This window comes from Netta rufina (assembly GCF_964035555.1).
Source record: "Netta rufina genome assembly, chromosome: 5".
In the NCBI taxonomy this organism is placed as follows: domain Eukaryota; kingdom Metazoa; phylum Chordata; class Aves; order Anseriformes; family Anatidae; genus Netta; species Netta rufina.
This window is the reverse complement of record NC_140128.1, coordinates 47,519,904-47,547,903: the sequence shown is the minus strand read 5'-3', so window position 1 is coordinate 47,547,903 and position 28,000 is coordinate 47,519,904. Positions and strand designations below refer to the sequence as shown.

The following is a 28,000-nucleotide window of genomic DNA, read 5'->3' as shown; positions in this document are numbered from 1 at the left end:
GGTTGCACGCGGTCACTGAAATGCCCGAGTGCTGCATGATTTTAGGATAGGGCCTTTCTGTCCAAGCAGCAGCCAGGCCCTCACGTGGTGCAGACACCCGTGGGTAGCAGGGAAGCTGCCAGCCGTTTCTGCCCACAGACAAAACGTGTCCCACGTTTCAAAGCTGTTGTCTTCCCCCGCTGTCTCTGCACACCCAGAGTCTCAGATAATTAATTTGGCAGACCTTGGCCTGTATTTTTATAACTTTATTTTTTTAACCTGTTCTAGCCTGCTGTGGGTGCTGCCAAAATACAAAAAGCAAGCGATGAAGGGGATCTTCAGAAGGGTGTGTTTGAAAGGCTTTTATAATAGTTTATTTTAAATTCTTGCCTCTGTGTGGGTGAAAAGCAATTAAAGCAAGCACTACATTGCAAATGATGTTAATTCTGAAAATACATTAAGTACATATCATCAAAGTTTTTATTTCTGAAAGCTCTAATTTTCTTAAAAATACTGAAAAAGCAACTCCAGTAGAAGCCTGGTTGCACTGTAAACGGTGCAAAAGTATTTTAGTAACTGTAGTACTAATGAGCAGAACATTTTTTTTCCCTTTAATTTTTTTAAATGGCATTAGTATTCCAAACAGCAAAATCCCTGGCTGGAGAATTGTAGAAATGATGATTGCTCATTAGCAAATAGAATACAGATGTTCTGTTCATTTTGCCTGAGTGCTTCACATAAACACCTTGGGGAGTGACTGGCACGGAGTACAGAACTTGATAGCATAACAGTGTGCTCGGCACTTCGGGGCTGGCAGCAGAAGCAGAAGCATACCATGTAATTTTATAAAATTTTGTGTAATTTTTAATCATTTGTAGAGTTTGTGTAAAGCGAGAACCTTCATATGGGGGAGGGAGGGAGGATGTGGATGTCTATGGGGCTGTAAATGCCACCAGAAACTACAGCTGGGTCAACATCGAGTCCAGGAGCTGGACCCATTGGTCCGTGTGGGTCCCTTCCAACTCGGGGTATTCTGTGCTTCTGTGAGCTTTGTGGAGGGCTGTTCACATCTTTCTGGTTGACTTTCTACCTTCAGTTGACAAAGGAGCAGATTTCCATCCTTGTGCAGGTCTGTGAGTCTTGTATTGGTCACATGTTTTTGAATTTCTTGGGCCTCTGAGGTGACATCTTTTTTGTTCCTTTCTCATGTTTGTCTCCAGGAGGGGTAACCAGGTGAGGAATTTGCTGTTCTGCCTCTCCCCTTTCATTCCTCCATCTTGCCCCCACCCAACAACAATTCCACTTCTAGAGCAAAGTTATTCTTCTGCACTCAGGAGGTCATCCTGCGTGAGAGCAGCTTTGCTTTTAATCATATATGTGACTTCTGTTGAGCACACAGTAAATAGGGACTGGAATAGTAAAGCACCACTGGGAACTTTCTGAAAGTTGTGTGTTGGGAGCATTGAGGATTTACTTCCCAGCATGATGTTGCTGAATAAACAGTTTTCTGTGACTGCCTGTGGTGCTTAAGGAGAAGCTGGAAGCGGAGATGCCCCTGCTCTGCTGGCAGAGCTCAGTGGGTTATGCTCTTCGTGTCCCTTGTCTTTGTTCTCTGCTCCTTGCAGAATAGCATGAGAGGGCTCCCTTTCAGTGAAGATGCAGGAATTGTTTGTTTTTTTAAAATCCGTGTAAAAAAAAAACGCCAAATCTCATTCATGACATTTTGTGGACTTTTAAAGAAAGGAGATTCCTAGCTGTGATATTACTCTGGCCTCTTGCCATGGTGTGTGTTGTACTTGTCTAGTTGCCAGGCCAGGCTGGGAAGAAGCTGAATGAAGTTTGAAAATCTTAAATTGCCTTAATTTTATTAAAGAATATATTGACTCCAGTGTTTTTTTTTTTCTCTTTTTATTTTTTTTTAAGTTGGATAAGAAGTCTTCAAATTACTGCCATAAAGTCATAGAGCAGTAAAGTTGTGCTTCAAAGCAAAACAACCGTACCTGTTTCAAACTGCAGCTCAAATGGCATGTGCCAGACCTGACTCCTGCTGCAGCTACTCTGCAAAAGTATTACGCAGCATTACATCCTTGGCAAGCAGTTATTCAAAAATGCTTGTATATATTTTTTTGTTTTTGGTTTTAGTGTTTTGCTTTGTTTTTAACATTATAAAGTAGCTTTTTCTTTTCCACCTCAGAGGGAAAAATATTAAACAATGTCAGCCCTGGGAAATGGTAAGATGAAACAAATCAGAAAATAGGATCAAGCACCCTGAAAGCAGGTTATGGCCTTGGAGTTTGTTGCTTGTGAGCCTCCACCCTCTTTTTAAGCAAATACTCAAAACTAAATGGAACTTATTAACATTATTTTGTCCTGCTGCGTTGAAAACAATCTGTCTAAATGCAAAAATCCATGGTAGGTATCACAGTTAAACTACCTCTAGAGGCAGAATTAAATTAAAGTGAATTGAAACAAGTTGGATCAGCATGAACCGACTCTGTTTGTAAAGAGTACTTTGCATTTCTATATCTTTTCAGAGCCATAATTGAGAGAAGAATATCAGCAACTTCACTTACAAAGCTGCTGTTTGCTTCCTCCTTTTGCCCTAAAGCAAACAAAATAGGCAGGCTCCCAATTTGGAATCTATTGAATGAACCCAAATCACTTATTTGCTGTTTAGTTGTCGTGGCAGCAAGGCAAATAGATGTGTGAAAAGATTAGCCAAACAAAAAGGCAAAAACCTTGGCCCTGTTGTAAGGATTTGGAAACACAGTTAGTAGTTCATCAATTGCTGAAGCTTCAGAATAAAGGCATTTAAGAAAAAGCAAGCTGAAAATAAAATACCTCATCTACGCCGTCTCTAGGACTCAGGGAATTCTTGGAATAAAGTCTTCTCTTTCTTACCCTTCTTGTTTCTGTTTCATTGTAGCTTCAATATATATTGAAAATCCCATGCAACAAATTGTGAGCGTGTAGAAAAGTATGTTAAAGAAGGAAATTAATGGTTATCTTAGCTCAGTGACTGAGACGTTGTCCTGTGTGGCTGAGATGTATCAGAAAGTTGTTAGTGAGGGCATTAGGTTTCTTGTTCAATCGCATTAGAACTCTGAAAAACTGCACTTCAGGACAAATGCAGCAATTACTGCCATCAAAGACGCATGTAGTTAGAGAGTCTTTGCCTCAAAAAGCTTGCTGAGTAACTAAAGAAGACAGGCAGCCCATGCAACATTGAGGAATTAAACTTCATCCATTTAGAAGGGAGAATGCAACGCCTCACCTGAAACCACAGTGGCTGCATGGAAGTGAACGGGGATATGAATTTGAGGCTTTGCCACACTCCAGGTTCTGTTGACACAGCTTTGCTGGACATGGGAAGAAGGACTGATCCCAAAAGTCTTCCTCTGGAGCCCAACCTTGATTGTGGGCCCAGGGCTTGTCAGAGGGAGTGCGGCTGAGCTGAGTCTCTGGGTCTCCTGTCCCTGCCTGGCGGTCTGATGTGCTTTACTTTGAAGTTGATAAATGGAGTCACAGAGAATTGTTGCTGTGATATGAATTATTCCCACTGTTATTAAATAATAAACATGACCACAGCGACCTACTCGCTCTCTAGACTGCATTCCTTCTGTGCCTTAATCTCAGTAATGGCTTAGTATTTGAACTAAATAATGTCATGGGTGAGCTGCGAGCTGCTGAAGAAAGGGGCAGCAGAAGGAAGTTGGTAGATTGATACCATATCATGTGTATCATAAAGCAAGGTAGTAAAAAGCCTCAGGAAATTATATTTCTTAAGTAATGCAGTCAGAATTGCACTTAGACAGAGAAGATTGCTTTGTATTTACTAGCTGTGTTTACTGCTTTTTCTGATGTACCTAAATAGGAAAAGCAGGTATTCAGAAACTTCGGGGAATGGAAAATGGAGTTCTAGACCTGAATCTGTACAGCTACTTTTGGGAATAACATCGCAAAATGAGTGAGCTTGATTTGCTACACAGCAGATGCCAGGATTATATGATGTGGAAGGAATTTTTTACTTTTAAACCCTTTCAGTGTGATGAAATGCAGGGGAGAGGAAGGAGGGGCTGACATAAGTGCCCTCATTTTTTTAACCTCTTCTGTGCTTTGCATGCAGACACACCGGTTGACTCACACAGGCACAGCTCATCTGTGTAGGTGGACTCGACCAAAACAGTAATTAAATGTAGTGTACGTTTCTGGAATAGAGCTAAAATGGAGTGGAAAGTAATTTTATTTATTCTGTGGTTTTAAGTCATGCTGCTATAAACAGAAAATGCAACAAACAGGGAACTGAGTTCACGTGAAAACGGATGAAGAGTACAGTGTGTCTTTTTTGGTATTTATGCATTATTTAAAACAAGTTTAGCAGGCTATAAAGCTTTTGATTACAGCCAGCTTGTGTGTTCTGCTACATTGTGCAGCATCACAAAATAAAATGGACTGGTGGTTATTGACAAAAGCTGAACGCTTTCCAGGGCAGCTCGTGGGAAGAGTAGGTGGTGGTTGGCATCGTGTCGTGCTCTCCCAGTCCATGCAGTGCCATGCCGGCCTGATTCATAGAAACACTTCCAGAGGCACCGTCGTGGTCTTTTTCATTGAGAGAAAAAGAAATGTTTGAATCAACTTTCTTGGTTTTTGTGCTATATTTAGTAAACACCATTGACTGCTGTTCTATTTAAAAAAAAAAAAAATGACAAAGAGTAGATCGGAGCCTTTATTGGAATATCCTGGTGTCCCTAGCAAGCGATATCCCTGCACCGAGATGAGCTTTCTCTGTCAGTTGTGGGGATGTGAAGGAGGTGTGTGGGTGTGATCCTGCCGCGCGTTTATGGAGCTCTCTCCCCTGAGGCTGCAGCGGTCTCCTCAGAAGGGCCAGCAGCAGCGCTCACCAGGGAGAGTTCAGTTTCAGTCCTGCCGTGTGAAGTTTGAGTTTGCTGTTCCAGTACTGCTTCCTTACACAACTGGAAACTCGTGCGAGGAAATGGGAAGAGTGTTGGGGTTTTGCGCTGGGAAGGGTGTTGGGGTTTTGTGCTGCGGGAGGCAGGGAGGAGGACAGGCAGCAGGAGCTGAGGGGTCAGGGCCAGGCCTGCAGTGGGGACAGAGCAGCGGAGCTGCAAAGCACTGAGGCACTGAAGTGTGTGCCCAGCAAGGACAAGGACAGAGGTGAAACACAGATAACGAGATCTTTGTGGTGTTCCGCTTCTAGGCACTAATAAAGCTCGTTGTGACTTCATGCTCAAAACCTGTTGAACCTGTTGGCAAAAACAGAGCCCTGGATCCTCATCGAAGCGGGTTTTGTTTGTTGCTACCAACCCCTTCAATTGCCTAGCGATGGTGTTTGTTTTCTTGGAATTTGCTGCCAGGTTTCAGGGGTGGCTCCGGCCGCAGCCCTGCGCAGGAGGAGTCGCTTGGCCAAGGTTCGCCAGGTCCAGCACCTGCACACTGTGGCCCAAGAGGAGCAGGAGGAAGAGAAGGAGAAGAGTCGTGGAAAGGAAGGGGCTGAACATGGGCAGTGGGAAGCTGCAGTCGTTTCCTGCTCCCGCTGGCAGGCACGGTCAGCGTTAAACCCTTTGCTTTTATAGGAACAAGCTGACCTACTTATTACAGCATTGGATTTCAGTGTTCAGCTATCGCTGTCTGCTGAGTGTGGAGCTTGTTTCTGACCCCACCTAAAGTCCAGCCCTGGCTTGCTGGGAGCAGTCGTTGTGCAGGCCTGGCCTTGAGTCCTGCTTTTGGGAAGCACAGGTGATGGCTGTGACTGGGCAGGCCTGGGGCTGGAGTTGGCAGCAGTGCTGTGGTGACAGGCACCACTTAGAAGAAGGACAAAAAAAGCATTGGGAGGACTAATGTGTGACAAAGAGGAATGGGAAGATGGAAAGGAAAATTGGAAGGGAATCATATTTTAAGAATTAGGAAAGCTTTTGACTAGTAACTTGTTTTCAGTTGTGTTCTGCAGGGTGCAGAGGGGAAAGTCACTAATGAGAACAGCTGTCAATACATTTAGGGCATCTGAAAGGAAAGCCGTTTGGCCAGCTTGTGAAATGCAGAGGTGATTACAGTCAACTGCTCTTCCCTAGCCAGATTTGTAAAGCAAGATGAGGTTTAGCATGTTAAAAACGTGTGAAAATAGGCAAAATTAGGGAAGACCGAATAACCATGCAGGGTCAGCGAGGAGCTTCCTCTGGATTTGGTCAGCTGGTGGCACTGTGGAGATGTAAGATTTGTGTGTCTTCTCATGGAGGTGATGGCATCAACCAACATGGCATGTAAGCCTCCAGCTCTTTTAGATTTGTGTTTTGGTCTGTGTTAGGAAATCCAGGTTTCTGTGAGCAAGTGACAAAAGTGGGTGGTGGAGAAGATGGGACAGATGCAAGGCAGTGTCCTTCCCGCAGCAGACCAGTTGTTTCTGCCTCTGCTCTGGGGGCCTGTCATTTTTTCAGAGATCCCGAATCCCCATTTTACTACACCAGCAAGAAGCATCTGCTGTCACCCATCTGGACTGGGGAACTTTCAACCTCTCCTTTGGTCTGAAATGTAAGCTCTCACATAGCTTGTTAGTACATCTGAAAATTTGCTACTCAGAGAGAACCTTTCTGCTGATTTTAAAAGAAAATTTCCTTCTGTGATGTATAGAGCTTCTTGTGACTGTATCTGCTTAACTTTCCAGCCTAGAAAGCCTAGTCAGAGCTTTCCAAGAGATTTCCTACAGGTTTGTCCCTGAAAAGCTGTGACCTCCATCAGCAATTACATCCAATTGCTGCCTTGACTGTGAGGGCCATGAAAGGCGGATTTTACATTGGATATGTGCTCAGCCAGAGTTTTACCTGAGGTTTTGCTACAAAATTCATTTTTCTACCTCTTTTCTCCATTACTTTGTACAAACACATCTGTCCATCTTTCTTTCTCTGTACACATATACCCCTAATCAAACTACTTAATCGGAAAGTTTGGAATGAGAAGGGAGAATTTCTGTGTTTAAATTCTTGAGAGGCCCTCTGCTATTACAATGCTAGAACTGAAGGATTACCCAGAGATATAAAATGACAGACATCATAGTTAATACTCATCAGCGTCCTTTCTAGAAATCTCAAAACAGTCCCATCAGTAAAAATCCTAAGCAAGCTGTGTTACATTATCATGATCAAGGACCAGATCAGATTTGATGTTTCTGAGATGAAAGGAGTAGAAAAGGAAGTTCTCCCACTTCTAAAACTATCATTATGAATAAACTGCAAAGACATTCCCACACTTCTAAAATGTCCAATAATGATGTGGAAATAAACGTCAAATATTTTTGCCGGTATTTTGCATTGAAACTGAAATGAAGGTAGGTGCCTAGATGCATCCCTGAGAAAGGAGGCCCTTCCCAGCCAGCATCAAGTCCAGCAATGTTAATTGTTAATCTGACAACAGCTGCCACTGGTTGGTCTCCTCTGAAACAAGGGAGAGAGACAATTTATTTCTGGCCATTTTAAGGCTTTATTCTGTTTTCTGTTACTGTGTTATTGTTAAATCTTGCACTTGGTTACCTGTCTTGGTTACCTCTAACTCATGGCTCTCTGATTTTACTGGAATTTCACTGACAATTTTGCATGAAATAGAAGTATTTTCACTGGTATATACCAATGCAAGAATATTAGTGGCTTCTATAACTAAGGTTCTACAATGACTGTAATGCATCCCATTAGCATGTTTCTTGTAGCAGATGAAATGTTGCGCTAGATTTATGAAAAATGATTTTCAAACCAGGGCATTGGGCATGTGCTATGGGAAGGAAGAGAAAAGAATCCCCATAAGGTTTTCAGTTCTATTCTTGACTGCTTGCAAGACAGATGTTTGCTTATAAATGATGAACTTAAAATGAAAAATAAATAGAAGCTTTTTTCATTCTGAATTTGCTTGTTTTGAGGTCTGCCACCCATATACTTTGAGATTTTTCTACCCCCTGCTGGACACAGAAAGAAGAGAAGCAGGAAGATGAAGAGTGGGGAGGGTGACCTCCTATGAGGTGCTGGTGTGTAGACACTCTGTATCTTGTGGTTGTGGAAGGGTCGGGAGATGAGCCCAGAGGGTCTCTTAGAGTGGTCATTAGTGAGCCCATGTGGCTTTCGCTTGAGAGGGCAGGTGATCAGTGAAGGTCGGTGTTCAGAGAGGCAGAGATGGGGAGCAGGGCAAGATGAATGTGTTCTCTCTGTTCTGTTTGAATTTAATCAGTATGACTGCCAAACTTTATTCAGATTTGTTTCCTCAGACAGGCGGTGCTTTGCTCTCACAAACACACACATCTGACACACACCGATCATGCCAGTAAATTTAAGTTGAAGTTGCTGTGAACTGTTTACTTGTATGTATGTGAAGAACTCTCTAAAAGGCCAGAAATACCTGTATGCTATACTACTGACAGGTATTACAGAGACCTGTGGATGAATCAATAAACCGTGGCCTCACTGAAATTCACTGAAATTATGGAGTACAAAAAGGAGAGTGGGGCATTTTCTTATTTAGTTGTAAAAATAACATCAATGACAAGACTTTATATTTGCTGAAACCAAGTTGCCTCTTTCTTCATAGCAGCTTTTATCACCCACCCACTGTGCTTGGAGCAGTGGCCTTACCTCCAGCCCAGGTTGGTAGAGCTGCAGTGGTAATGAGACCTAGTACAATTTAAGCCATTGTTTCCTTCCCAGCCTTGCTGTATTCTCATGAGAATGGTGCAAAAACACACTTGTGACTCTTGTTAATGAAGCACTAATATTTTACAAAACTGTCCTGAGCTGTAGCTAAGCTGTACAGCTGTTCCAGTCCCAGGTTCAGCCCTGCAGGATGCTGGCACTGCGATCCTCTTCCACAGAGACTGCTACTTACCCGGCTTATGTACGCCTCGATTACAGGCACAGCTCTTGCTACTATTTGGATAAAGCTTCACTTCATGTGTTGTTTTTTTTTAGACATCCAGCAGCTTTTTTGGTTCTCCATTCATTATGTAAAGAGAACGGGAAAAGAGCCCCCTTAGCTTACCCACTCCATTTTGTGAAGTATACAAGTCCTACGAGGAGCAGCTGAGGGAGCTGGGATTGTTCAGCCTGGAGAAAAGGAGGCTCAGGGGCGACCTTATCGCTCTCTACAGGTACCTTAAAGGAGGCTGTAGTGAGGTGGGGGTTGGCCTGCTCTTCCACGTGCCTGGTGACAGGACGAGGGGGAATGGGCTTCAGTTGCGCCAGGGGAGTTTTAGGTTGGATCTTAGGAAGAACTTCTTTACCGAAAGGGTTGTTAGACATTGGAACAGGCTGCCCAGGGAAGTGGTGGAGTCACCATCCCTGGAAGTCTTTAAAAAGACGTTTAGATGTAGAGCTTAGGGATATAGTTTAGTGGGGACTGTTAATGTTAGGTCAGAGGTTGGACTCGATGATCTTGAGGTCTCTTCCAACCTAGAAATTCTGTGATTCTGTGATACGTCTTTCCATTGAAGATCTGAAAGCTTGCAAAGGACTTTGTGTTGTTTTCTGTCCATTACTTAGACCATTCACAGCAAACCAAAGGCTGGCAGAAGTGGACTCCTGTGCCTCCCCTTCTCAATGATAAGTAGAAAGGTGTTTCAACCCCTTTGGTTAGAAAGGAGCTCCTTGGTAGCAGTTTGGCCTGCTGGAACCATCCCAGGGCCTGTAAATGCAACTTACGTGCAAAGCCAAGCCTTGGGTCCCTCTCTAGTGGCTCAAGTGAATTCTTCTCTCACCACGGTTTGGTTCATAGCGTTTCTTATTTCCTCTGGTTTTGAAATGTTTAAATAAAGTATTCCAGCAAAGCCAATTTTAACTTACGTGTTTGATATTGTATAGCACAGGTGGTACTAGATCTTTGCATTAGCAAAGTGTTTACTGGAAGATACAAGATGCACATGCAACTGAAAAGTATAAGCGAAAGCGAGTTTTATAGTTTGTTCAGGTTTGCGGTGCATCTTCTACAAAATCTCATCTACTGAGTACTGAAAGTAAGAAACAAAAAACTAATAAATACGCTGTAATGTTTCGTCTGAACAAAATGCGTTGCAGTTGTTTTAAATAAATACTATTATTATGTATGCTATTTAAGATAAGTTAAAGCCCTGCATAAGGCTGACTAATTACACTCTTAAAGTCTCCTCGGTGTTCAGCCAGCCTGTGTTCAGTGCGTTGCTTTCAATAGGAGCTTTCATTAAAAAAGGCTAATGTGGTGTCAGAATATTTTCACTGTTGGAATTAGAAAATAATTCTGCTGCTAATTCATTGGTTATGTTACATCATACTGCAACAACTGAAGTGTTGATGTCTTCAAAGGCTGTCTTGTTTTCATGTTTCATGATAATAATTCTTCAAAATAATTGTCATGAAACACATTTGTCTTCCCACTGACCTGCATTTCTTCCCTTAACTCCCCTGGGTATGCAGCCAAAAATGTCAAGAGGTCCTGAACACCAGGTTCCTGCTCTTCTCTTGTTCCCTTTGTTTCAAAACGGATGAGTTGTAGAAGAACAAGTATTGCAGGAAGAGTGGAAGCGGCTTTGTCACAGGATGGCATTGCTGCTGGGACTGCCTTCCCTTGTCCATCGATTTGCCTCTGAGGGGCAGACGAGCAGCCTGTAGGAGCGGTGTTGGACACGGCTCCCTGCGGGGAGCGCTCGGTCGTCACCAGGGACCGGCGTGTCTGCAGTGCCTGCACACGCGGGCTGGGGCTGGCTTGCAGCAGTGCAAGGTATCGATTGTCGAGTGCTCTAATGGAAAATAGGCTTTAATCTGCTCCAATGTGGCTGGGTGTCTGGTCCTGTTGGTCTTTAATGGGGATACACTTAAAAACACTCACAAGGGAGAAAGAGTTACCCAAGCAGGGTTTCCAACGTGTTTAGTAATCATTTTTCAAAACTAGTCATTTGATGCATTTATTTATTGATTGAGTCACAGTAATGGCTGCTCATTGATCATAATCTGAGGAAGAAGAGAAGTAAATGGTACTGACTAGGATTTGATTTATTTATGCTGTGCCTGTCTTGGACATAATTCTGCAAACAGAAAGTGATCAGCTCTCTAAGGTGTGACACTTCTCAAGAACTAGCACTAACCAACCTCCATTTATCCTCTCTTAACCCTCCCTGGGGGAAAAAAAAAATAAGAAAAGACATCTAATCTAGAGCTAGAAGCCAAACCTGGGTTGGATTCATGATTCTGTGATACGGAGTTCAGCCCAGGCAGCCTGCATGCCCACCCCTCTGTGTACCTGCTTGTCGGTTCTGCTTATCGTTGTGTGCTATTTTAAACATACTTCTGGTGGCAATTCTGGCTGTCTGCATCCACACCTCATAACCCAGGCCTGCACAATGTATACCAGCGAGGGAACTTGTGGGCTTGCAGCCAATTTTCCCAGCCTTTCCTAGATTCATGAAGAAGCCACTCTGCACAGACTTCCCTAAGTTGCAGGTTACTGAGCCAAACCTTCAATTCTCCACGTCCCCTGCATACGAAGCTGTGCCTGCTGGCACCTCCCAGCACCTCCTGCCTGGACCTGCTCCACTGCCCTGCTGAGGAAAGCAGAAAAGTGAAGTTGAGAGAGTCTGCACAGGCAGTTATCTGTAGGCATGGGTGCACAGAGGGAGAGGTGAGACCTCTTGGAAGCGAGATCTCGCACAGCTTGCTCACCAGCTTTCCTTCGTGGTGTCACGGCTGAAGTGCTGTAGAGCAGCACTGTTTGGAAGGCAGCTTCTGGTGAGTCCCATTCCCTGGGTCACACTCTAAGCCCTGTCACTGCATAAATACTTGTGAAAGCTCACATTCAATCTTTTTCCTTTGTTCAAGCTCCCATTAGAAGAGTTTTCCAGAATGTCATTGCTCGGATGTCTAGAACTGTTCTAATTATCAGTCTCTTCAGCACTGAGGTTGTTTCACTGATGTTACCTTTAAACTTAATGGTTCTTCTTCTTAGCTTCCTCCCCCTCCTGTGCTCCTTGGTCACCTTGTTGTATTGACAGAGCCTTACTTTTTCTCTGCTTGTTTTGCTTAGCTGAGGAAGCCAAGCTCTGTTTTCTCTCCTAAAGTAGGTTTCCAAGTCACTTCAGTTGTCCAGCTTTTTTTTTTTTTTTTTTTTTTTTTTTTTAACGAATGAATGAATCTTGCCAGCTTTTCTCAGGATACAAGTTTGAGCGAGGTCTTTGCACGTTGACTTACGGAAATTGCCGATCTCCTCCATGCTGAGGGCTCTTCAGACAGTGTCTTCCAGCGGTTCCAGAGGAACCATTTTTAGTTCGGCAAAACTTTCTCCTGAAATCATAGCTGTGCAGCAAAATTAGGCTCGCTGTTATTCTTCCCACTTCATATAAGCTGAATCAATTTGTGGTCCCTTGTTCCAAAGTTGTCCTTATTACCTAAGAAAAAGAGCAGAAAAGAATCTATTCTTGTTCATTCAGCAACGTGGATAAAGAAACTTGTCAGCTGTCACATTCAGGAATAACTGGCCTTACCATTGCTAATAGCATTTGTTCTCTACTCTGTACTGCGGAGTTAGTCTCCTGTGCTGACATAATTCCCATTTCGTTAATGATGCAGAGCTCTATCCACATCTAGAGCTGGTGCAAAAAGTCAAGAGCAGGCCCAGCGTCACTCTCTTAGAAAACTTCTTTGACCATCTTGCAACAGCCTGATTTTCATCTCAACATTTCCCATTTTCTATTTTTTTCAGAAGCCTGCAGTTTCATTACTGCGTGACAGTATCCTACTGTATAAAACCTGCATTTCTTTTCCCTGAAAAGCGCAGACCTTTTGACACCTGTTTCAATAGTAATTGCTATTCCACCCTGTTTGTGAATTTTCCTGTAATAACACTAGTACCTTGAGTTCCTCTTTTATTGTCAGTCTGCCTGCTTTATTAGCACACAGCTATTTTAGCTGTTGGGTTTTTGTTCATCATTTTGCTGTTGTTTTTGCTGCATTTGGCTCCCCAGTTACAATATATTCAGTCCTTTCGCTGACAGTGTCACATGCCTGACCCCTTTCCTCATCATTAGTAGCATTTTTTTTCCTTCAAATCACTGAAAAACCTTTCTCGTTGTTGTTTTCATGTTTACTTGACATTTTTCTGTTTGTTCACTGGATCCTGAATCCCACATGGAATTTCTATCTGCCTCTTCTGTGTTCATGGGTTGCGCCCTCACGATTCTAGCAGGTGGGATGCATGGGTGAAGCCCTCCCGAAGATGTGCCTTGCTGAGAAGTACCCAAAAGCCACCTTTTCCTGCACAACTCTTGGCTGAGAGAGGGGAGGAACTTGTAAGCGTTTCCCTGAGGGTCCCTCCAGCTGTGCAAGAAGTGGCGGTTCTTTGCCAGCCAGCATGCCTTGCACGTGCAGGGCTGGAAGGCGTGAGCGGTTCTCAAGGGCAGTGGCTGGCTTGGGACGGACATGATTTTGAAATAGCACAAGAGGGAAATGAGTGCTTTCAAAAAACACTTGCCTGTGACAATAAGGTATGGTTTATTTGGCTTTAAGTGGTCTGAGTTCTGTAGAGGGCTTCCTCCTGCCATCTGCCTTCCAGCTTTGCTGGAAGAAAAAAACATTTTTCGCAGCAGGGGCATTATGAAAGCTCGAGCACTGATCACTTTGATGTCCCAGTTAGAGATAACACATCTGTATAACTGGGGACAAAGAGGGAGTGTGTGTGTGTGTGTGTGTGTGTATCCTTTGATGAAAATGTGTGTGCAACCTGTAAGGCTGCAAGGAGTTGAAGCCCTCACAATCCCGTATTCTACTGTAGAAGCTGAGGCTGCAGCAATGAGTTAAGAAGATGGTTGAAATTCCTGATCACGAATTAGGTAAGTACATGATGGAACAGCAAGTTGTTTCTCTTCTGTGCTAGGCTCGTGGCTAGTGCTTTCTCCAGCTGATGTTTTCTCTTCAGTCCCACCAGCTGCACAGGCTGCATGGAGTCAACGAAGTCTTTACTGTTGCCTTTGCAATGGGTAGATTTTACTTTCACATCCTTCAATGTAGACAAAGAAGCTCGCAGTAATGCACGGCAAAAGGAAAAGTGCTTTTAAAATTAAAGAAACAAAAACAAATCAAACATCTCCCCTGTTTTTAAGCAGAGAATATATTATAATGTGCCATTTTCATATAAAAGTTGTATTTCTCATATCTCCATAGCTGTCTCTTAGAAGATGTTTATCTTGTGCTGGTAAAATACATATCAGTGTTGTTAGTCTTTCTTTTAACAGTTAATTGATCTTAATCTTTACTGCAGAGATAAAAAGTTATGATGATATGTTTTGGTTTCATACAGCTTTCAAAGCGATAGATGATCCTTTTGATGAATTTGGGCATTTGTAATACCTTCTTTAACTCTTTCTCCTACCCTTTTTTATACAGAAACTAGTGTTTTTAACAAGAATACATGTGGTAACTGTTTGTAAAGATTTTCAGCTGATAAAATGGTGGTCAGAAAATGGAAATTGCTTCAGTAGATCTGTGATGATATAAATTCAACAAAACAGAGGAGCAGGAAGAAGGTTTCTGTTTTAAATGCTCTGTATTGTTTAAACTTGGACTTTGTCTTCTTGGGTTTCTTTGTGCAGTAGCTTACTTGGCAGTGCCACAAATAAACTTAAAACACAGGAAAAATTAATGGTTCATTTAGACCCATACCTTTTGTCTCCTGTGCCTCATACCAGATCCTTTCAAAGGAGAGGGAGAACCACTGTAACTGCCAGACCAGTTTTGCATTACTTGTGAAATAACTTCCTCCTAGCCTCTACTGTAAGCTTTCACAATTCCTGTTCTTGGTCTTTTCGTGCACTGTTGTTGAGGTATGAATATAATTTCGTGTTTCTTCCCAAGCTCTTGGTTCTGAATCCTATTGTTTTACAGTATGCTGCCACAAGTACTCGTGCTTGTTTTAAGAGCGCTACTCAACCTTATTTAAATATTGCAGAAGTGGACTCAGTAGCATCCTACATCAAAGAGTTTTACAGTTACTGTATTTACAGTTCTCTTCAGGTATTTCTTTCTATCTATCTTGTACTTTGCTGTTCTATTTTAATAACTAAGTTCTTATTCTGTCATTAAGCAAAATAAATAAAAAATCAGAAATATATATATATATTTATAAAAGCCTTCACTCTATTAATTATCTCCGTATCTTTGACCTAACCTGACTCATACCAAGGTTAACCATCATGATGTGGGAAGGGAATAGGCACATCTATTAACAGACAAGTTTAATAGAGCCAAGCTGCTTTTCACTCTGCTGCAATTTAATAAGCCCGAAGGTAAAAGGTGGGAGACAGTGTTGCTATTGCAGCATTTTCCTGCTGGTGAAAACTGAAAATATCAAAGAATCAGACCACAGAAAAGGGTATAGGAGTGGGCTATACTAGGAATTGAGGCAGGGAATAAAGAGATTGATCTTGTAGAAAAGGAATAAACTGGACTTTTATATTCTGAATGGAGTGGCTGTAAGTATTATGCATGCCAGCTAGAGTAGAGGATTTGAATTGAAAAAAGCAGTGGAGGATGCTGTTGCAGAAACAGAAGGGGTTGAAAGCTACAACACTGAATGGTGAAGTGAAATTCTTTACAAAAATAGCTCTATTTTAGATATAGTAATTTTAAATTAAAAGAAGATCTTATAAATTCCTTCCTGATGAGATAACATGGCAATGGTTGCGGTGTACAGATGGTGCAGTTTGTTTACTAACTGTATTTTTTACATCAGTTGGCAGTAACATTTTAGTATTACCTAAATATGCATCTTAAGTGTCTCTCAGTAGGCATCTGTGCTTGAAAATTCAGGTCATGGTTGCTTTGAATTGCCTTAACTGCTATTTTCTTTAAAATCATATAGTATAGCTGTAAAAATAAATACCTTCTAGCAAAATCAAGAGGGACTCTGTTACTCTAATTTTTATTGTGGCTTAGCTGGACGGGGCTGGATTTGAAGCATTCAGTGAGATCAGATAAAAGCTTGAAATAATAAAATACCAAATAAGGAACATAATATTAATTCTTATAAAACACTTCCGCTCTCTATGAAATGAACTCAAATCAGAGATCACAAATATAATAGATGGACAGCTGTCCAACTTTCTCAGGTACCCTATTTGTTTTTGGTTTTTTTTTTTTGTCAATTCCAGAATAACAGTCTGTTACCCAAAGGTTACCCTCTGTGTTGCTGAATGTTTTTAAATTACCTCGTGCCATAATATTTCAGGCCTACTATTTTGCCACTCAATGTCAGTGCAGGACAGATTCTAATCTTCACAGGTAATATGTAGGCCTGGCTCAAAACACATCTTGACAACATGTACTGGATTGTAATTCCACAAAGGGATGCATTTTAGGTTAGTTCCACAGTAAAAAAAAAAAAACAAAAAACTGCATGCTCCTTACAGGTTTGGTGTTCACTTTTCAACACTTCGCTGAATAGGGCCTTGAATCTAAAATGCAAGAAACACACTTGCTATGAGGTTTGTGTCTTACCTGTTTTTGATGTTGTCTTCATCAAAGGAAGCTTTGTCTTTGAAAGCAATGCTAGCAAAAACGATGCTAGGCTTCCATTGCTAGTGGGGATACTACATCTGTGTCGGAGTTCCTGCACCACGTTGGCTTTGAACCGCCTTGGGATGTATGCTTTTGTGCCTTATGAGTTCATGTAAGTGCTTGAGGTTCCTTCCAGGTTCTTTCTGATAGCCTGTAAAGGGCACATTGGGGATGGGGCACCGAGCTCTGAAACTTCAGGGTGTAGCGTGAAGCACCGAGTAGATGAGGCAGCAGTTGTCTGTTAGGGAGGATGTGGCTGCTGGCAATTTTTTGTCACTATCTGATGTTGCCTGTTTGAGACTTTGACTCTTACTTCATAAAACATCCCCTAACCTCCTTCTTCTTTGTTTTTTACTTTCCTTTTTCACTGGGAAAGTTGGGCCTCTTCTGTTTTCCACTAGCAAAAAGTGAAAACGCAGTTTGTGTACTGAGTTGACTCTCCACTTACCTTAATTAGCAAAAAGAAACTCAAATGCATTCATTTAAATATTTATTTAATTTTCTAAACTCCAAAACTTTGGATGTAGTTATTTTTAACCCGGTTTCCTAGGGAAAGCTGTTTCTGCAATCATTTTTCACTCACCACCCACTGCTAATAACTTCAAAAGCCTTTGTGCTGATCACAGACACTTCAGGTGGGGTAGGGAAGTCAGCTAGGAAATCCAGGGCTTCAGCGATGCACAGAGGGACCCTTGTCACTGTGCCAGTCAGGGTGCCCCCCGAGGTCAGCCTGTGCTGCTGGAAGCGGGAGGGTCGGCCTGGAAGGGGTTTCGTGGAGACCCCACCTGTGGGAAGGGGCTGGGGGCACTGCTGGGGGTCAGGGAGCTGAGCGGGAAGCAGCAGTTTGAGGGGGGGCACCCTGCCCTCACCTGCCTTCAGTGCTGCTCCTCATGACTGCATCTTCACTGGTCTTCTTGGCATCCTTCTCAGAAGGGCACCTCCAGACTGTGAGCGGAACCGCTGTGTGAGAATGATCCGGCCCTTCAGTTTGCCCTCAGGCTTTGCTGCTGCACCTCTTGGTATGGTCTGTGGCTGCTGAGAGCTGTGCCTGACCTCAGCCCCTCTCTTCGTCCTTGGCCCTTGTCTTCAGCCTTACCTACTGCCCAGGTTTCTTCCCTGAGCAAGTCTGATGCATTCGTTCTCCGGCCTGGCTGAGGCCTCCTCCTGTGCAGCCAGGCCCTCCTTTCTCCTCCGTCTGCAGGAGGATGACCCAAAGCACCTTGTCCTCGGTCCTACTGACACCACCACAGGTGCCTGTCTCTGCTGGGGCTTCACGGAGCTGCCTGGTGTCCTCCGGAGCATACCAATATAAACATGCCAGGCACCACAGCACGTGCGGATGGGCTTGAATCACGGGTGTGCTTTGGAAAGCAGCTGCCGTGGATTCAATAGTGTGTTGTAAACAACTCGTATTAGAGTCATGAAGTCATTACAGAAACATGGTGGTGCCGTTACTGGTCTGAAGGCTAAGAATACACATTTCAAGATAGACTGGTTGCATCAATTTTATCTGAAAACACAGAAGCTTGTTGCACAAACAAAACCCAAAGTCAATAGGAAATGTGTTTGTTTTTTTGTTTTGTCTTTTTTTTTTTTTTTCTCTGCTGTGCCCTTTTATTCTTTCAGCAGCAAAATTAACTTTATGCTACACAGTTAGCAAGTAGTGGGACTTATTTAAAGTAAAACAAGAAAATAAAATCCAGGAACAGTCTATAAACAAATGCTGAAGTTGGCTGTACAAGTTAGGACAGTAAATTCAACTTCTAGCAGTCCTTTATGTTGTGAAAGAGATGGAGGAATTCTGGTTTAGTGGTTTGGCTTTACTGTCTTGGGCTTCTTTGCTTTTTTCCCCTTTTTATTTTGAATTTAGGCAGATTATCCCTCTTCAGTTTGACTAAAGGGAACCTCTTCTGCTGTGTGGTCTGTGTGGTGTCTGGACCCAGTGCTGCAAAATGGCACGCATTCAGGGCTTAAACTGTTCGGGGGTGGCACTTGCAGCACAGATGCTTGCAGCAGGAATATTGCTTTTGATGTACCTTCAGAGTTGAAAACTAACATAAGTTGGTACAGCTGCTTTTTTGAGGAGTCTGCTGGTGACTTTTGGAAAAGAATATGCTCATCTGTCCAGGACACAGACAGGCATCTGCTCCTCAGTATGTTTGCACCTTTTATTCTGGTAGTCTGCTGCTACTCCGACTTTAGTTTTCCACTTACTACAGTGTTGCTGTTTACTGTTTTAGCAATTAAATAATAGAGTAGCCATATTAGGATTGTATTTCCAGCTGTGTTATCACAGCAAAATAGTACATGCTTAAACTAGTAAAAAAAATATATATTCTTAATGGGTGAGATGCTCTCTACACCATTTGCATTGTTAATAACTTGCAGGATTTTTACTTCACATCACATTACTCTCCTGGAAACAGATATGAAATATATAGATGTACAAAATATTTATTTTTTTTAACAGTGAAAAGTAGTTTTCTGACATAATAGCCAAAAGAAAGAGCCATGAAGCTATTACCAGTAAATTGAATTTTTTGGTATGCAATTTAGCATAAATACTAACAAGCTGCAAAAATAAAAAATAAAAATAAAATAAAAACAAGAAACCCGTACTCATTAGTCATTCAGTTTAGCAGCACGGAGGCAGCAGTCGGCAAGGGTGTGCGTTTTTATGTCTGCTTCAATTGCACACTTCATTTATTCGGACACGGCATAGGCGGCTTTCTCTGTCACACGGCACGATTAGCGAGTTGCGCCCCAGGGCAGCTGGGACGCTTGGCTGGGGCAGATGTTCTTTTCAGCTTATTCAGTGGCCGTTCTTGGGTTGTTTACTGTTGTCATAGCTACCCACATTTCCATGGCAGCCGTGCTGCTGTGTGTGAAGCAAGTGAATATAGTTATAAAAGGATCATATTTTGTTCTGTCTCTATAACTTACCATCTGTCAACTGACTGTTGGTGATGGATTCAGAAACCAATTTAAGAGTAACAGCAGCCGGCTGATGATTTTTGCTTATATTAAAGTGACAATGGATAAGGATGCAAGTAAGTTGGTGCTTCAATGAAATGCTAGCTTCTTTTTTTTTTCTCTTCTCTCTAAATCATAGCAGTTTTGCTCCCAACACTTTCTCAGACATGACTGAAATCCTTACTGACAAATGAAAAAGACCAAGCGTCGTCTTCTGTACTTGCTCAGGTGAAGGTGTGTCCTTATGCTTTCCCTCTCTTCTCTTGGTTTGTCCCGTTGTGCTGATACCAAATTGTGATGTTGCACCTGCTTTCACAGATCCTGTGTAATGAAATCTAAATACTTGTCACAAAATTAAATAGCGAATTCGTGAGGCTAACAGAGGCTAATGTGCTACCGTGCACACACGAGGACGGTGTGGTGACATTCATCACTGCGCTCAGCTCAGCAGCAGTATTGGGATCACATGCAAGTTTGGGGGTGAATACAATGTGGGATCAAAGAGCCATCTGAGTAATGAACTCTTACACCTTTTCACTGCAGAGATTCAATTGAACCTATAGTTTAGCAACGGGGGCAAAAAGATTAGCCCAGTTGTAAATAATGTATTTATTGGTTGATTTTCCAGATCCTGACATTGATGCTGCCACTGCCATGATGCTTTTGAATACTCCCCCTGAGATACAAGCAGGTTGTGAGTAGATATTTCTATAGCATATAGCAACATAGACATGTAAAGTTAATATTCTCTTTTGTAAGTATACAGCATACCAGATAAAAAGAAGGATTTAATGAAGAAATACAACTTCCCTTTTAGACCCTTACACTTCCTTGACCCTTACATGAGTATAATTTTGTGGTTCATGTTACAGTCATTGTTACATGAATAATAGTAATCCATAATCTCTAATGTAAAAGAGGGGTTATTGTTATTCATGACATACACGTAATTGAGTAACGTACTATTATCCATACTGATGGAAAGACCTGGGGCAACAGCCAGGAGAAAGGCAGGGAGAGAAAGAGAGCAAGAGAGCGGAGGGTACGCGGCATATGGTTTTGTTTTCATTTTGTTTTGATTTGACTCCCATCGTGTGAGTTACCGCAGCCATCTGGATACTTTCCATTCACTTGGGCACCGTTTCAACTCCTTCCTTGCACGCATCCTGCCCACTTCCCTTTTTTGCACTGTCTGATTCAAGGCAGTAGGCAGGCAACAGGGAGTAAGGAAAAGTCTGATTTCCTGCCAATACAACCCTTCTTGTTCTGTGACCAGGCCTGAGGGTTTGATGCCATGTATTAGCAGAGCTCTGAAGAGGCTCCGGCCCCCACTGTACTGGGCTGCACACATGGTGGGAGAATCATCCTGCCCCAGAGAGCTTACAGCAGAGGTATTAGAGGAATCCATGGAGGAATACAGCTGCACAAAAGCAGGGAGTGCAAGAAAACAAACATATCACTGGTCAGCAAGCACGGCAGTAATGCCAAGTGACAGGCGGCTCTAAAAAATCAAGGCAGAAGTTAAAGAAGAAGCCATTATGAAGCCTGTCTAGCCTCACCGCTATTGTTCTAGCTCAGGCAACCAAATCCAAATTCCAGGGGAAGCCTTGATTCGCGCTTTGATACTCTGCCTGGGGAAGAGTCAATTACCATCAAAGCATCTCCTGTGCAACCGAGGAAAGCTATTGTCAGCCTGCTTTGTGACCCTGCCAGAGAAATATCTGTTGAGAAGCTCCTGTGGGGGGAGAGCGTGATGTACCAAGAAACAGTCCATACTAGAGAGGCTGGTCCTTGCCCTCATTTCCTACACAGCCTTCAGGAGCTGTGGGCAGTAAAAGTGAGCAATTCCAGCTATGTATGGGTAGGAAAAAGGAAGGATTTTATCAGGGAGAGGAAGTTATTGGTGGGGTTGGGGGAAGAATGAAATGAGAAGTCTTTAGAGGATCAGAAATTTCAGTATGTCAGAGTTGTGGGGGGGGAAAAAAAAAAGAGGAAGAGAGTGGCATAGAATAAGAGTGCAAGACAGGTTGTGTGTGAGAGACCAAAGAAGAAATGTAGTGGTATGTGGACAGAAAAGCATGGGGAGAAATCACAATAATCCAGACTTCTGGAGGAGCCATGGAAGGGAGGAAAGGGAGGAAATGCATAGTATGCTGCACATACTAAACACACATGGCAGATTTTTGTGTCATGTACATGTTTCCCAGCGCTGTAGCTGTTTGCATGAAAGTGATGTGGACACTTTCATGTCATAGAGATCTTAGAGTGTGGATTGGAAAATGGCTCATTGCCATTTCAGTTTGAAGAGGTCATTCTGAGGAAGGAAATTGTAACCTTTTGCGAGTTTGGCATGTCTCTCCTCCATGTCACCTTCCCCATGGGCTGTTGTGTCAGGGCCTCAGAAGTGAGAGGGAGATGAGAGCAGGAAGGTGGCTCCTTCACTCGTGTTGCTCCCTCCTCGATGCCAGCAAGTAGTAACGATGTCTTCTTCTGTGCCTTTACAATGACGTGCTGAGTCTACTCAGTTCATGAATCCTTCCAAATGCTGGGTAGGATTGACTGGAGCCAGGAGAAAAGGCAGGAGTGTTGATTATAACCTCAGAGGTCCTCTAAATTATGAAGGAGAAATATTTGTGTGTGTGTGAGAATGGACCCTTGAGGAAATAAATCAGCATATTGTACAAATTGCAGTAGAGTCTAGCTTATCTACCACGTTAGGAAAATCTTAGACAACTTAAAGCAAATTAATTACTAGTGCACATTAAGAAACAATTGCATGAAAAATTGCATTTTAAATTCATTTTCAAATAAAAGGCAAATGGGCTATAAAAGTTTCACAGCAATCCTGAGCATCGTATGGAAGCTCACAATTCATTCTGTGCTCTGCTAGTGACTGCAGTGCTCTGTAAATCAACCTGTAAATTACCAGTGCAGTAAGCATGCTGATATTCTTTGGCGCCTTGAAGATTTAGGATTCTGTTCGTCGTATCACACTGTGGTATCAAGCATGCGCTCAAACCATCAGGGTTGCAAAATGTCCTGAAAATATGTAAACGTCACTGTGAACCATGGATATATCCAAAGGAGGTTATGGCACAGTCCAAACTCATGCCTGTGTGGATGGTTGCACATGCTGGCTTTTTACTTTGAAGGCATCTTGTTGAACTAACAGCTGCCTTTCCATCAGGGTGAAAATCTGTGCTTGTCTGGGCAATGTGGATGCTAAAAGCATCTTCAGGATAAAAGTTAGCTACAGCCATCATTCAAAGTCCTACTAAAATTTGTTTTGTTTTGTTTTTAATATTGTCTGTCAGAAAGGAATCCCATCTCAGTGGCATCAGCAAATCTAGAGTAAACGAGTCCTTCCTTGTCATAGACTGATTAATTAGCTTTACATTTCTAAATGGCCATTTAAAATTCCATACCAACATCTTCAACGCTGCTGACAGCCGCACATGAATTTAAAAATCAGCCTTTGCTTTTATATGAAATCATGAAATGGTGTCTGATCTAGCACAAGCATTGCTTTCCATTTGCTCCAATGACACCGTGGTTTAATTTTCATGCAAAAAATCACAAAATAAAAGAGTAAAATATCATGATTTGGACATTGGGGGGGCGCGGGGGTTACTTTATAGACTTACGAAATTGATTGTTCATTTTGTCACTAAAGGTTGGAAATAGTGCAATTACAGTTGGGTTGTTGACATCAGAAATTTCTAAACAATTTCCAAATATTAACACTTTGCACTATTTTCACAGACTAAATATTTTGAGAGTGTAACTAAAGGCAGAAGTTAAGGAGTTGCTAGGTCTGTGCAGGACTCTGTTGAAACACACCATCCAACCGGCACCGAGAATGAAGCATTAAAATACTGTGATATGCTAAGGGCAGGCAGAAACATAGTTTTAACGGTTTATTTATTTGAGTTTGTTGAAGTCCTTGCATTTCATCAAGTTTTGTATTGTTTGATTATGTAAAAAACAAAACAAAACACACAACCTGGAACACCTGCTTTCTGTAGTCAGAACTATCACAGCTTGTGAATACTTCAGATTTCAATAGTAGCAGTACATGAATATTCATACCAAAATACATGACTTTCATTGAATGCTGCATTTTTACCTGTAGGGGACTGCATGTTGGCTGGGCCATCACGGGCAGGTCGTGTCCAGTGGCTGGGCTTGTTTGCTCTGGTGGAACCTAGCTCACAGAGAGGACAAAGGAAAAGGTGCCAAATACGTGGCAAAGCTCTGCTTTGAGGTCATGGCTACTCACTCAGTCAAGCCCATGAGTTATTTTGTACGATTGCTAAGATTTTCAGTACTTCGCTTCTTACCAGTGATAATGTGAATGTTGCTAGCTGGCACTTACACCAGCAGAGCATTCCTGACTCCAGAGCGGTACTGTCCTGGGTATGTCATTTAGCCATTGTTTTGCCATGAACAAAATGGAGACTGCATTTAGTGCTTCTGCAGTGTTTGGACTTCCAGAGGTTCAAGTCACTGTTGGCATTTTAAGTAGCAATACCTTTCTGTTTAGTGAGATCATAGTGAACTTGAAACTATTTGCAAAAACCAGTGTGAAGGGAGCTCGTATAGCCTGTTGTTGATGCAAATGCTGGTGAAACGTGCTGTGGTCAAAGCAGTGTGCTGGAAACCTTATTTAATGTGAGAAGCTCCTGACTCAGCGATCTTAAACATAGCTTCACAGGCCTGTGCCCGTTGCTATATAATTTGGGAATTGCACACCACCATGTGTATGTTGCTCAAGCTGAAGTTTAAGACTACCATTGGCTGTAAACAATGCTTGCAGAAGGGATTTGGGTGGAAACCAGGAAATTCCAGGAGAGGCTCCTCAGCTCCCAGAATTTATCTCCTGTTTTTGTTACTACTCCTCCAGATGAGCTGTGAAGTGGTGGCCTTCAGGATACTTTACAGTGCTGTTTTTGGGGATGGTTCCTTATAGGTGCACTGTGGCAAGGATGTTTGGGAAGATAGGAGAATGGAGTTTTTCTGGGTGCTTCTTAAAGAGCAGGCTCTCCAAGGGTGCGATCAGCATCTCTCTGTTTCGGAAGTCTTTCTTTCATCAAGTTATATATAATGCAGGATACATACCTTTAGTATATTTTAAATTTGATGGGATAAGAAGAAATTCCTGAAAGAGATCTATTACTTCTGTGCTTCTAAAACTACCCCAATGAAATTTACATTTTAAGTGAATGCAGGTGGATTGTATACATCAGAGGTACATTTAGAGAAACGAAGGCAAAAAGCTGATATAAAATTGCCTTAAAAACAGACCAAATAGAAAATGCTGCCTTCCTGGTGTATTTTTATTCTAAGTGAAATTTGTTAAGTGCAGTGTTCTGTTTGTACTGCTTGTGCACAAATTATTTACTATAGCTGATGAGGCGGCTTCCAGCCTAACTTTTTATATCAGAAAATGACAAATCATTGACAGTGAAATGTTTCATAAAGCTATTTTTGCTGACAATTCTGTAGCAAAGTGAAAATTGGAAAAACATTTTCATTGGGTTGAAACTTTCCATTCCATTTGTTGGCGACTTGCGGAGAATGGCATCCTCAACTTTTATTTAAGTGGATTTTTTTTTAACTTCAGTTTTTCAGTATTATGTCATTAAAGTGAAAAAACGAAATTGGAGAGAAAACTTTCTGTTCTGAAATACTTTCTCCCTGATCCTTGTATTCTGATTTAGCAGTATGGTTTGGTTTGTTTGTTTGGGGGAAGTGTGGGTTTGGGGGTTGTTAATTTTTGTCCTGTTTCTGAACACAAGATATTTCACTACAGGGTTCTCCAAAATAAGCAGCGCTATTTTTTTTACTTAATGCAGAAAAATAACTCTGAAGATTACATTGTTTTTATAAAATGTCCATACTGAAGGTATGAGTGGGATGGGATTATCGGGATATACTTTTCCCTCCCCTCTCAAATTTTTGCTTAGGGTAAATAGCTTGTCGGATGCATTCTTGATTTGCAGCTCGTTAGGACTGCAGACTCTGGAATTTAAGAATTGTGAAATTACTCTTGAACAGTAAAACTGAAGAAGTTGGGCAGATGGTATCAAATTTATGGCTGAGATAAGAGAGTTGAAGTGAATAAAGTTACACATTTGGCAGAAAACATTTGCTTTTGGCAACTTCTTCTGTCCCATCAATTACACATCATCAGCAATTTCCTATTTTCAGTCCTTGTAGCCTGAGATAAAGTATTCTGCTAAACACTGTCCTAGAAGAGGAATTGGCGGAAAGAAGCTAAAGCTGACAGATATTAGCAGAAACTCAATTTTCTCTTGCCTACAGTGATTTGTTCTGTGCTACACGTGATGGGTCACAGAAGAGAGTCCTGGCATAAATGCATGTGCCACATGGTGACAGAGAGGCAGAGAACCAGTCTGTCCCCACAGGATACCTTTGTGCTCTTAATATTTCACTTTTGAGAAGTTCATTTTCAGTAAATATTCATTCTTCCTCACTGGTCTAAATCATGGTTACCTTGAGCTAGACAGTTTAATAGAGTATGCTTCTTTCCCAGATGACATAAGCTACTTGTTTGTTACATCTTTTCTTTTTAATTTCCTTGATTTACAAAAAATCTTGGACAAGGTTGTTAGCTCAGCTGGTTAGGTGAAGTTTGCTTCACCACCACACGCACACTTGAGAGGAAGAGGTTATGGATGCCATGTTCCAAGGGCTGTGATGAAAGAAGCCCCATAGTTTGGGATACTCTGCTCAAGAATATGCTCTGAATTCAAGCAGGTCCTGCATTAGACGTAGGATGGCCATATGGCCTTCTAGTTATCTTTCACCTCCAGCTGCTGCGTGCAGGTTGCAGAGCAGCACTGGATCTTTGTAGACTTCTCTTGGATCTTTCTAACGTTATCTGAACACAATGCTTTGATGGATTCAGGTTATGGTATGTTCTACAACATGGCATTCACTTTATTGTCTGTTAAACTGTAATGTAAAGGCTCGCTATAGAGTATAAAAGATGGATTATTCTCCCCCTTGGAGAATTTCAGAGATGTAGTTTTGATTTTTTGATGTTACGTGTATTGCTTCTCTCCACAGTTAATCACTAGAGGCTTGAAATTCCATCAAATCCTATTCCAGTTGTGGAATTTCACCAGAGCAGTGTAAGATCCCCAAATCATTTCCTTCTTAATGCAAAAGATTAAAGGCAGATCTCTCTAGATTTTTTTTACCTCTGTTTACTGCAGTTGAAGTATTGCTTGGGTTTTAAGCTTTCTGAGAGAGAAATGAGATCCATTGCCTCTTTCAAAACATAGCAATGATAGAAGCTGAAAGGTGAGTAATGATTTTGTTGTTTCAGACTCTTCAAGTTTCACTAAGAACATTTTATGAAAGAGGAAACCTTTATCAAAGAGGTGCACTGATCTTTTTGCATTGTACTCCAGAGCTGAGTTTCTCAGACATAAATGTCTCTAGGCACTTGCACAGAAAAGGTGTAAATTGCATTTCACACTTCTGCCTAGGAATGAGGAACCGTGTAACCTGCCTGTGCTACTGGTTAAAGAAGCCTTAGAAAAGAGTCAGGGCTGTAAGGTGTTAGCCCAGACTGGCACTGATTTTTGATATGGTTCGGGTTAAATTATTTTACCTCCACACCTTGAATCTTCAATGTAAAGTATAAACGCCTAACCTCAAAGTACGGCTTCAAAACTTAATTAAAGCTGGAAAGGCACAACTGTATCTTTGGAATAAAAGTACCGCATCTTTTCCAGTAAATAATCCACAAACCTTCAAACATACCAACGCTGGAAAACAGTTCTTTGGATAATCAGTAACCACCTTCATACAGCCTGCACAAAGGCAGGGATAGGATCTAGGTACCCTGAATAACATGCACATTAGCAGTTTATAGATAAAAAAAATTGTAATATAAATCAGTTACTGTCATCTGGGGAGGGATGGGTATCGATGCTGCTTGAGATGCTAGTTTATAAGTAGAGATGCGTGATGAATAGGTGTCAGGCTTACAGTGGCACACCGGCTGTGTGCATGATGTAGAAATTAATAACGTTTACCACTGAGTTATTTTGATCACCACTGCTTTTCATGTGAGGTTATGATGCTACAGGAGCTCATTTACCAGTAAGCTGTGTTTTTCTCTTGCTGGTTCCAGATGTTTACAGAAAGGATACACTGCCAAGTCCAGTGTCCTCCTTCAGCTGATCCCTTGTCTACAACCTTCCTGTATTTCTGTCTGCATGGCTTAACTACCCATGTAGTGGTACTGCTGCGTTGGCAAACAAAAAGAGAAATGAGTTCCAAAACCACTGCTGTTGCAAGCTGAAATGGTTACTGGATTCTGAGTGTTGATTTCAATATACAGAGCTGTGGTGTACTTCAGAGAAAAATGAAGGCTTCTTTTGGTACTAATTGAAGTCTTTGAATGAGTGGTGGCACGCTGAACAGACCAGGCACAATTGAAGTGAATTTCA

The 28,000-nt window shown here is 42.0% G+C and overlaps 1 protein-coding gene across 5 annotated transcripts in view; it reads left to right on the top strand.

The window, feature by feature from the left end:
* FOXN3 (forkhead box N3) overlaps positions 1-28,000 on the top strand; it is a 197,838-nt gene that overhangs the window by 148,605 nt on the left and 21,233 nt on the right. For 3 of the 5 annotated variants that reach the window (XR_014618471.1, XM_084287542.1, XM_084287541.1), the window contains exon 5: positions 20,143-20,208. The exons of 1 other annotated variant lie outside the window; for it this stretch is intronic. Coding sequence is in view for 3 of the 4 variants with exons in the window: in XM_084287542.1 (XP_084143668.1) it covers positions 20,143-20,208 (66 nt within the window). In the remaining variant the exon portion in view is untranslated. The remainder of the gene's footprint in view (positions 1-20,142; positions 20,209-28,000) is intronic. One more of the 5 variants, XM_084287543.1, reaches the window with a different exon arrangement.